The sequence below is a fragment of the Primulina eburnea genome, chromosome 1, assembly GCF_022965805.1.
Source record: "Primulina eburnea isolate SZY01 chromosome 1, ASM2296580v1, whole genome shotgun sequence".
Classification (NCBI taxonomy): Eukaryota; Viridiplantae; Streptophyta; class Magnoliopsida; order Lamiales; family Gesneriaceae; genus Primulina; species Primulina eburnea.
This window is the reverse complement of record NC_133101.1, coordinates 16,335,936-16,347,510: the sequence shown is the minus strand read 5'-3', so window position 1 is coordinate 16,347,510 and position 11,575 is coordinate 16,335,936. Positions and strand designations below refer to the sequence as shown.

General features: G+C 33.2%; 2 protein-coding genes across 2 annotated transcripts; both read left to right on the top strand.

Annotated features, from left to right (window-relative positions):
* Nucleotides 1-568: 568 nt before the first annotated feature.
* LOC140828456 (uncharacterized) lies at nt 569-5,489 on the top strand. The gene is made up of 3 exons (XM_073191416.1): nt 569-918; nt 2,420-5,031; nt 5,280-5,489. The coding sequence occupies exons 2-3, from the start codon at nt 2,774-2,776 to the stop codon at nt 5,290-5,292; spliced, it is 2,271 nt and encodes a 756-aa protein (XP_073047517.1). The 5' UTR covers nt 569-918; nt 2,420-2,773; the 3' UTR covers nt 5,293-5,489.
* Nucleotides 5,490-6,014: 525 nt separating this feature from the next.
* LOC140828468 (uncharacterized) lies at nt 6,015-10,490 on the top strand. The gene is made up of 12 exons (XM_073191424.1): nt 6,015-6,023; nt 6,125-6,251; nt 6,353-6,442; nt 6,570-6,866; nt 6,948-7,150; nt 7,228-7,345; nt 7,446-7,690; nt 8,022-8,234; nt 8,339-8,431; nt 8,559-8,657; nt 8,790-9,033; nt 10,258-10,490. Exons 2-12 carry the CDS (start codon nt 6,125-6,127, stop codon nt 10,272-10,274), a joined length of 1,746 nt encoding a protein of 581 aa, XP_073047525.1. The 5' UTR covers nt 6,015-6,023; the 3' UTR covers nt 10,275-10,490.
* The last annotated feature ends 1,085 nt before the right edge of the window (nt 10,491-11,575 follow it).

Here is an 11,575-nt window from a genome sequence, read left to right as displayed (position 1 = left end):
TATACATCGATAACTCTGAGGGATATAAGCCTATGGTCGTTGATCAACTAATTGCATGCAATATCTGACTATGTATCTATCAATCCAATAAATCATTTAAACTCTCTCTTTGACATTAAATCAAACACTTTGAAGACTCTTTTCTCACTACAAGAAATCTCATCAATAATGACAAAATTTTAATGAGAGTATACAAAAGTGGTGATTAAAAGGGTTATTTTTTGATGTTTTTATGAGGGTTAAAAAAATATGATTAAAAAATTGAATTATTAGTGACGAATTTTTAATTTCGTGACCATAGATAAGTATCCCGTCATTATTTGAATTAAAATTAGGAATTCCGCACAACCGTCGCTAATAGCGACGTTTAATTTAATCCGTCGTGTCGGTAGGGGTATTTTTAGACATTTTGCGACGGTTATGGAAATAACCGTCGCTAATTAGCGACAGGTATGACACAACCGTCGCTAATTAGCGACAGTATACGAAACCGTCGTCGGTTCGCTAATGACACTTCAAGAATGACAAAAAATTTCCCCTCATAGTTGCAGAGTTGCCTACAGATTTTTGGCGCAATGATGAAATAATTTCCCTCCAATTACCCCTTAATACATTTTTATTTTTCATTATTAAAAAATAAAAATAACTTTTATCCCAAATACCATCATATTTCTTCTCTCCTTCAATTCATCTGTGTCGTAAACCCATCTCTCCCCTCCGACTTCAACTTTTTTTCTCACCTATAGATTTTTATCGCCTCTCATAATCGCTTATCTCTCATTCTCGGTAGTGCTTTGTCATTCTCTGTGCTACTGAGAGAAGGGGAATCCCAGCAACGTCGTCGTTTGTCGAAGGCGTGCAAACTTACCTCTCCCAGTGAAATTTCGATTTGAACTCCGCCGCGTTTATCCAAGAGAGGTTTGCGCTCATTCTGAATCTTACATTTACCTTATATTTGAGTCATATTGTATGTAGAGAGGCAACTCGTGAATTCTGAAAAAGAAACCCTTTTGCGATTTGTGGAAAGCCACTTGGACTTCACGTGGCTTTCTTTTCTATTCACGTGGCTTTCTTTGTCTATCATCACCACTTCATCATATTCGTAGTTACCAGGAAACTAATAAGAGACTGAAAATATACAGCAAATTAGTTTAATGATATAGCGTGTGATTTAATTCTAAAATTTGTTGCTGGAATGAGAAATTTTTTAAAATATAGATAGAGAGACTTGGTTTTCTATATATATTTCAATTCAAAGATGCTTCTGAAAATTTATTTTACAGGTTTTTTTACAAGAATATTTTTATGTGAATCTTTCCGTGAATGATATATAATAATGTGGTGAGTGAAAATTAATGATCTTGAAATTTGATCAATATCATTAGATATCGATCAGCAAAACTACCAGCTAAAACCCTTTAATTGAAATTTGATTTTCCAATGTTTGTTTATCTACATCAAAGTTTTAAGTTTGTGATAAAATCTCGAGTTGACCAATAATTGTAACAAAGCCATTTGCCATTCTAAAAAAATAATTTTTAATTAACCAGCTCTTTTCAAGTAGAGAGAAAATAATGAACCTGAAGGAATCAAAAGGAGTAGACCATGAAGTCTGACAAAGTTGGACTTCATAATTATTCATTTCCAATCTGTAAACAATCTATTTTCTGAGTTTGTTGATGTTCTTCAAACCTAATTCATCCACACCTCTCAGGTACATCAAAACTTTCGTATAAATCTCAATTCTCGCTTCTCTTTGATCTTCCACTATTTCCTAAGAACACAGAAACATGCATTTATTACATGTATATCTGAACAAAAAGAACAACGAAAATTAATGTATGTGTATGCATTTATCTTATTTTTTCGTTTATGTTGTTTTAATGGTCAAAGAACATCACTATTATTACACGTTTAGCTAATTTTAGATAAAGATGTCAAATTAGATTAACACATTTGAGTTGAAAATACCGTGAATCTAGAATTTTTGTTTTTGCTGCAGCAAGATTAGTTGTTAGGTTTCCTTATTTTCTCTTTACTCGAAGAGGCTGTCCAGTAATCACCCAATCGGTTCTATATGTCCTTTACCACCCCACTTATTAAAATATGATTCCTTTTTAAAGTTTTTTAATGTATACATTTGATCTCAAACTAAAATTCCAAATTTAATTAATAGCACCATATTATAAATAGCATCGTTATAATAAATATTTTCAACATTTGATGGGATTAATAAATCATTGAGTGTGGTTCAGGGATAATTTTTTTTGGTATAAATATGATAGCATAATTGTTTAGTTTATTATAAAATTTGATAGCATAATTGAAAGTTGTATTATGATAATAGTAAGCTGAAACTATCATATTTTAGCATCTCAAAACATATCTTTTTGTTGTGTTGCCTCTAAATATGTTGCAGATTCTTGAGCAAGAATTCGTACTCGTAAAAAAGAAAATGGCACCTAGTAAGGAATGGATGAGTTTTTTCAATGATCGATTCAATGAAAAATACAAGGTTGGAGTTGAACAATTTTTGAATTATGCTTTTAAGAAGACAAGTGAAGAGAATAGTATTCGGTGTCCATGTGTGAAGTGTAATAACACTGATTATGGATCTCGTGAAGTGGTTGAAATGCATCTAAATGTGAATGGAATAATGCCAAATTATACAACTTGGTATCACCATGGTGAAAGGCTTTGTTAGTCTTCATCTGATGATGAAGAATCGGAAGGAAGTGATTGTGATGAAATTTTAAGGGATTTGTATCCTAACATGGATGGTTTTTATAGAAGTGGATCTGAAATTGGTTCATCAAGTGAGAATAAACATGGAGAGGAACCGAATGATGAAGCAAAGAAATTTTACAGATTGTTAAAGGACTCTGAGCAACCAACTTATCCAGGTTGTGACACCTCAAAATTATCTGTGCTTGTCAAACTATTACACATTAAGAGTATTGGTCGATGGAGTAATGATTCATTTGATATGTTGCTACAGCTATTGAAACAAATACTCCCAATCGGTTCAAATTTGCCAGAATCCTATTATGATTCCAAAAAAATTATTAAAGATCTTGGTCTCTCTTATCAAAAAATAGATGTGTGTAAAAATGATTGTATGCTGTATTGGAAGGAAGAAGATAAGTCTAACATGTGCAAAATATGTGGTGCTTCTAGATGGAAAGAAAATAGTCATAATGAGGAAACCAAAGTTCGAAACAATGGTAAGAAATTAGCAGTGAAGACCTTGCGTTACTTTCCTTTAAAGCCAAGGCTTCAAAGGTTATTCATGTCTAAAAAGACTGCTTCTTTTATGAGATGGCATCATGAAAAAAGATTAGATGATGGACTGATGAGACATCCAGCTGATTCTATGGCATGGAAGTCGTTCGATGATTTGCATAAAGATTTTTCCATTGAACCTCGAAATGTACGACTTGGTCTTGCTAGTGATGGTTTCCAACCGTTTACTCATTCTAAAAAATCATACAGCATTTGGCCAGTAATACTCATTCCATACAATTTGCCTCCATGGATGTGCATGAAAGAATCTAATTTTATTCTTTCAAGTCTAATACCAGGTCCCGAGGGTCCGGGAGATGCTATTGATGTCTATCTTCAACCTTTGATAGAAGAGTTGAAGGAGTTGTGGGAAGTAGGCATTGAAACATTTGATGCTTCAACTCGCCAAAATTTTAAATTGCATGCATCTTTATTGTGGACAATCAATGATTTTCCAGCATATGGGAATCTGTCTGGTTGGAGTACCAAAGGTAAGATGGCATGTCCTTGTTGTAACAAAGACACATGTTCTATGAGGTTAGCTAATGGTAAAAAGCAATGTTATATGGGTCATCGACGTTATCTTCATAGCAACCACAAATGGAGAAAAAATAAAAGTTTGTTTGATGGAACTAAAGAAGTAAGACCACCGCCACTTTCACTTTCAGGTGGTGATGTGCTTGCTCAAGTGAATGACCTTGAAGGAAACATCTTGACTAAAGATGTTAAAAGAAAGGTGAAAATATCACATGAAAACAGAGGTGATAATTGGAATAAGAAAAGTATTTTCTTTGAACTGCCATATTGGAGTTCTCTTTTGTTAAGACACAATTTGGATGTGATGCACATTGAAAAGAACATATTTGAGAATATAGTCAAGACAATTATGAATACGAAGGGGAAGACCAAGGACAATGTCCAAGCTCGTCTTGATTTGGAAGCTCTGAAAATTAGACCAGATTTGCATCCAATTCGCAAGGGGGATAAACTTGAGTTGCCCATTGCATCCTACACTTTATCTGCAGAGGAAAAACACTTGTTTTGCTTATTTTTTAAGCAATTAAGAGTTTCAGATGGGTTTTCTTCTAATATTTCTCAAAGTGTTAACTTGAAAGAACATAAAATATCAGGTCTGAAAAGTCATGATTTTCATGTCCTTTTACAACATCTACTTCCTCTTGGGATACGTGGCCTCCTCCCTAAAGCAGTGTGTGAACCACTTATTGAGTTGTCTTTGTTCTTTACTAGTTTGGGTGCTAAAACATTGAAGGTTTCTGAGTTACAAAAGATTGAATCCCAAATTCTGATTACTCTTTGCAAGTTGGAACAAGTTTTTCTCCCTTCATTTTTTGATGTGATGGTGCATTTGCCTGTTCATTTGGCTAAAGAGGCTATAATTGGTGGACCTGTACAATATCGATGGATGTACGCTATTGAGCGTATGTTGTATGAGTTAAAACAACTGATTCGAAACATGGCTCGTCCGGAAGGCTCAATAGCAGAGGGCTATATAGCAAAGGAGTGTATGACTCTTTGCTCAAGATACTTGAAAGACATTGAGACAAAATTCAGTAGACTTGAGCGAAACTATGACAGTGACTTTCAAAAATATAAAGGTGAAATATCCATATTTTCGCAATGTGGACGAGCATTAGGAGCTGGTATAAGTCGTATTCTCGATGACGATGCATGGGAGAAAGCTCATATCTATATTTTAAAGAATTGCGATGAAGTACAACCTTTCCTCGAGTAAGCTCAAATACATCTAAACAACCATTTCTTTTTTCTTTTTATATATATCCATTTCTCATTAATGTTGTAACGCAGAGAGTACTCTAAAAATGAGAAAAATAATACACCACAACTATCGGATGACGAATGGAATAGCAATTTTATTGGTTGGTTTAAACAAAAAGTAAGTGATTCTATTGTTATAAATTATTTTGTTTTGAACAAGCTTATTTGTTCGAGTTATTTACATTGTAATTTATTTGTAGGTTGACAAAATGAAAATGCAAGACCAACACAGTAAATATGATGACCTGCTGTCGTTGTGCCGTGGCCCTTCAATGTATGTTACATTTTTCAGTGGTTATGTTGTCAACGGATATAGGTTTCGGATTGAAGCTCGTGACAAAGGATGTAGAACCCAAAATTCTGGGGTGTGTGTAATCGGTGATATAGGTAGTGAGAAGAATTATGTTGATTATTATGGAGTGTTGACAGAGATTCTTGAACTGCAGTATCTTGACGGAAAACGAGTGGTTTTATTTCGATGTAGATGGTTCGATGTGTATGATAATGAGAAAGGAGTCAAAGTAGATGAATATGGATTCACTAGCATTAATTGCCATCGTATTTTGAAAACAAACGAACCCTTTATTCTCGCCAATCAAGCTTCACAAGTGTTTTATGCCACTGACAACATCAATAAAGGTTGGCATGTTGTTGTTAAGACACAACCTCGGGATCTATATGAGATGCCACAACCAATAGAGGACGAGAGCAATAATGTAGATGATTTCGGTGAAGCATATCAACATGCTGAATCTTTCAATTTTGATTGTGGGGGTCAAACTTCATTCGATGTACATGGTCAAAACATTTGGAGAAGAACAGATTTGGAGCCGCTAGTAGTTGACTTACCAACAAACAAAAGAAAGAGAAAGCGAATTCCAATTTGAAGAAGTATTTCCAACTTATCATATTTCTTAGTTGTTTTCTATTGCTATTCTATTTTGGTAAAATGTTGTTTCTTTTATGTGTTAGTTGTTTATTTATTCTGGTTCATTTTCATGTTTTTACTATTTGTACTAATATGTTACATTGCTTATATTAACAGATGAAACCAATGCTTGCCAAAAGTAGTGTAGGCAACATCCGAAAGCCTGTAAAATTTTTAGCTCCTGGTAAGTTGGCCAAGGAGCGTGGATATGGACATAAAACGAGGCCTGTTGGAGATTCTAATGGTAATTTCTTTCTAAACTGATAGCGTAGATTTATTTTTTATATAATTGCAACGATTGATATAATTATTCATTTTTAAATTATCTGATTTGTTGTTTTCCAGGAAATGCATCTGCTCACAAGAGCTTAGGGGGAATTCAAAGGCTACAGGTTGAGCAAGAAGCTCAATACATCGGCTATCAACGAAGAATTGGTAAACCTCTAAACTTTATGTAGACATTGTAATTTATAACTCATGCAATTTTTTAGGTCGCTCTCTCTATTTTTAAGTGAAAATATATTGATATAATTGTAAAAAGTGTTTTTTTTTCTTCCAAAAGGTGGAATTTCAGCCCATACTCTTATTGTGCATTTTGGGGAAGATGAATGGAAAGAAAGAGATTTTACGGATGATAGTTCTTTCTTAGAAATCTTGAATATATGTAAAAAGTTCATTGACATATATTCTGTTGGTTTCAAAGTCACGGATGGGGATGGTAAGCCTTTGAGAAATGATAAAGATTTATTGGCTATGTTGAATGAACATGAGTACGTGGAGAACATAGACATTTATGTAGATGTGGATGAAACTGCCCAACCATTGCTCTTCAAACTGCCTGAAGACAATACAACATCTGGTATCGTTAATAAAGAGTTATTTATTTTGAGTTTTTCTTGTTTTTCTGTATCATCGATTTATTTTCTTTAAATTTGTACAGATTATATCTCAATCCCAAGAGTTCCAAAAGTGAGAGATACTAAAATATTGGGTGATTATAAGGCAAATGAGAAATTCATTGTACGGGGGGATGTGGTAAATGGAAGTGAACAAGCTAGTACAGTTCAATGGTTCATAACTATTTCGAAGAACTTTGATATCGAGACTGGCTTGCAATCTATCAGTGAATGTACGATCAACAAGGCAAGTTCTTTGGCTAAAATAATATTAAATGTTCCGTGAACCATAATTTATTATTTGTAATTATATGATTTCTTTAGGATTTTCAAATACCAATTGAGGCTGTTGGTCATTATCTTGTTGCTAAATTTACTCCTATGACTGAAGATGGTGAAAGTGGTGAATCGAGCTATGTTGTTACAGACAAATATGTTGATGGTAAGTAAAATATATTTGAAATGTAGCGTATTATGCATTTTCTATTGATTTCAAATTATAATCTTGATACATTTATTTATTACTTCGACTCGTTGAATAGATTCAGCAACTCAAAAGGCGAGAAAAGTTAGAGGAAAAAATAAGAATAAGAAAATTGCAGCTTTAAAAAGTGGAGAAAAGATGGAGATCGAATTCTACAACAATCGTGCAGTGGGAAAACATCACAGATATTGGTCAAGACACTTGGGGAAAATCGTGCGCGACAAGCATATCTGCCCTATACAAGTGAAAACATGGAAAGAATTGACTGAATTAGACAAGCAACACATGTGGGATTCGGTGAAGGTAAAAGAATTACAATATTAATTTCAGGTGAATTTACTGTTAGCATAGAGATAATAATTGTTTTTTTGGGTGACTTTTAGTTTATGGTGTGGTTTATTTTTTAATTTGGTGAATTTTAATAAATTTATTAATTTTTAAGGCGGATCTAAATTTTTTATAAGCATAATGAATTGGTGGAATTGGAGATGGTGATCTTTACTATAGTAAAAAAAATATATAAGGTTCTCAGAATAAATACAAGAATGGACTTTGCTAGCATCTACTTCCTTTTCTTATTTTATAATATGACATATCCAAAACAAACTATTGTTGTATTATGATTATGTTGCAGGAATGCTTTTTCAATCCTAATATAGAATTATATCGTGAGCATACTTTGGAGCATATGGGGGCTTTGTGGACAGCATGGAGGTCATCCTTGAATGTTGACTATGTGAGACCTTGCAAAACTAAAGCTGAAGTTTTAAAGAATGTGCCGCAAGGGTTTAATGCTAAAGAATGGGACTGGCTTGTAACTAATAAGTTCTTAACTGATGGGTTTCAGGTATAATAATACTGGTTCAGTTTGTAATTAGAAATATCTTCATTTTGCAGTTAAATTGCACTCATGGAACTGATGATTGTGATTTTGGTTTGTGATTTATGTAGAAAACCAGTAACCAGAATTCTAATAATCGGGTAAATGGAGTAATGCCTCATCGAACTGGAAGCAAGCCGCACAGACAACTGATATATGAAATGGTCGTAAACATCTATATTAATTCTTATGTTTATTATTTATGATTTTTTTGCTTAATTAACATATATATATATAGATATATATATATATATATATGTATATATCATTTGCCTTTTAAATATCTTTCAGGGAGGCAAGGATAATAACCCACCTGATATTGCAAAAATTTTCTATGAGACTCGACATAAAAATGGAAAGCTTGTTGATCCAGAAACGCAAGAAAAATATGTAAATATCACTACTTAATCTTTTAACATAATTTTGTTGTTTATCATTTATTTAAATGACATGAGTGATGGACCTTTGTAGGATGAGATTGTGAAGATTGTTCAATCTAATGCATCACTCTGACATATTGAGGTTGTTGAAAAGTGTTTTGGACCACAGCGCCATAGTCATGTCTTTGGTTTTGGAGGTGGAATGAAAAGAAAACATTTTAATTGTTCACAAGCTGATTATATAAAAGATCTTGAGGCTAAGCTCCATGAGAAGGAAGAAGAAAATAATAATCTTAAGAGACGCATGGATGGAATTGAAAGTAGATTATCGAAAATCGAGAATGAAAACCAAGCAACTTCAGATGCACCTACAATGTCTGGTGAAGGTGTGTTGTGTTATCTTGAATTTTTACTACAGATATTTTACTTCAGGTTTATATATTATTCTGCATTTATTCCTTTTTGGGAGTTTGCTAGTTGTGTGTATTAGGCGTCTCCCCATGATATACTGCCCCTTTAACTTGGCATACATTTCTAGTAAATTACCCAAAATCAAGGTGAGCTAATAATGAAGCAGATTGTTACGGACAACTGGACTTGTAAGATCAAAGGTTATGGATTTATTAGTTTCTCCCCATGATATAATGCCCCTTTGTGTATCTCCTTGTTTTCTTGTAGATATTTTGATCCATTTTAGTGAATCCAACTTCTTATGAGACAACATCGCTTTGTCTTTTATGTGGGTTTTTAGTTGAGGATTGATGTGCTGAAGAGTTGGAATCAAAGGATCATTTAAGCAATTCGAAATTGTGTTTGTGGCTTCTAAAAATTTTCAAAATAAAAAATTGTGCACTTGTTTAATGCTAAAGAATGGGACTGGTTTAATAAGTTCGTACTCTCATGTTGGGTCTGTTGTCGAAGTTAAATAGACACTTACATATTTTTGTCTTCTCGGATTGTTTGGGATATTTACTTTGGTTTTATATGTGTTATCTAACAAGATATGTATGTTTTTTCCTGCGAAATGGTTCTATCGTGTCTATTGATGACTCAGAATTCATTAGAAGAGTTCATGAGTCTTGAATGTTTAGCTTCTCTCTTGATTTCAGCTCTAAGTTGTGAGAAGTGATATTAACCTGTTTTCTTGCAGTTTTTCAGTATTTAGTGTATTAATTGTCCTTTTCATTCTCCTGATAACGTGCCCAGCTTATTGAATTTAATTTTACAGGCCACCTTCACCGACATTCTGAAGATGCTTGGTAAGCTCCCATCTCCCCTTTAAAATATTGGAGGACTTGGAACTAACCTCCCCGATTTTCCCCTCCTTTCCTAGTTTCGTTCTCCGACCTGTTTCCAAACCGATAGGGATTCTCTACTACAATTTACTGGGGAAAGTGTTTTTTTTTGTTATGGTCCTAATTTTACTGCTTTATTTCTGCTCTAGCGAAGATGTACTTATTGCTCGAGTAGATTTGTTGACTGCTGTAAAAAGAGGATTAGATATTTGATGTCTTGTTTTCCATTATGTTAAAAATTTGATTACAACCTGATCTTTTACTTTTAATGATAATGATAAATTTTAATTTATTTTTTCTGTTTTTGTTTTACAGATGACACGCTGCCTTAATCTGATGTCGTGCTTCAAAGAAGAATTCAAGCATTGATTAGGAAATTAGTACATGGTATTTTGAAGCAACTACTAAGTGATCATCATTTATGGTCCTCAAATATTTTTGTACTCCAAGGAGTAGATATTACGAAATACTTCAAGTATCCATGAAAATGGAACCATGTTTTGGAACAATTTGCAATTCCGTATATTTTGAATATATGAATAGATATAGATGCAGTTGTTTATATAAAATATTTTGTTCAAAAAAATTACTTGTTCTAGATTTCATATTTTGTAATAATGTTATCTTGTAATATAATGACAAATTCATATAAAATAATTATTATAAATTTCATCACAATTAAAAATATTTTTTAATGAGGGTAATTAATGATTTAATGAGAGGTAATTTCATACTTAAATCTATTTTTAGTGAGGGGATAATAACTAATAATTATAGTAAATTTTATCAATAAAAAAACAAATAGTGAGAGTTAAATAATGATATAATGAGGAGATATGTTGTCATTAAAATATTATTTAATGAGAGGCAAATGGTAGTATAATGACGAAAAATTTCGTCATTTTTATTCATTTTAATGACGGTGTAAGCACATCGTTAACCCGTCGCTAAAGGTAGCGACGGTCTTTATACCGTCGCTAATTAGCGACGGTTTTATAATCCGTCGCGAATTTTAGTGACGGGAATACTTCCCCTCATTAATTACCTTTAAGCGACGGTTTTACAATCTGTCGCTAATTGGCGACGGTTAATAAAACTGTCGCTAGTTTTAGTGACGGGACACAATTCCCCTCATTAATTACCTTTACCTAGGAGGGCAATAACGACGGTCCATGACGGGATATTTACCGTCATTAAAAGTATTTAATGACGGGATTTGATTATTTAGTGACGGGTTTTCCCGTCATTAAAAGTCTGTTTTCTTGTAGTGTCTCTTGTATTCCCTTTCTCACAATTGAGACATAAAATGCCTCCATAATATACAACAAATTGTATCAATACATAACATGAATCAAATGAAGGGAATAGCACATTAAAACCATTGAAACACCATACATATATTACCATGTGAGCACAAGAAATGAAATTCCACTTACAACCACTTGAAACCATGTATCCAATCTCTTGGTAGCAATCCTACAACAATAAACCATATAATGAACCATCAACAACCCAATAATCACAAATCCATACCATTAGATCCATAAAACCAACACAATCAAAATACCCATGACTTCTCCCAACACCAAAAACCAAGAAATAACAACCCACAAGCTTACCTTAGCTTCTAGAA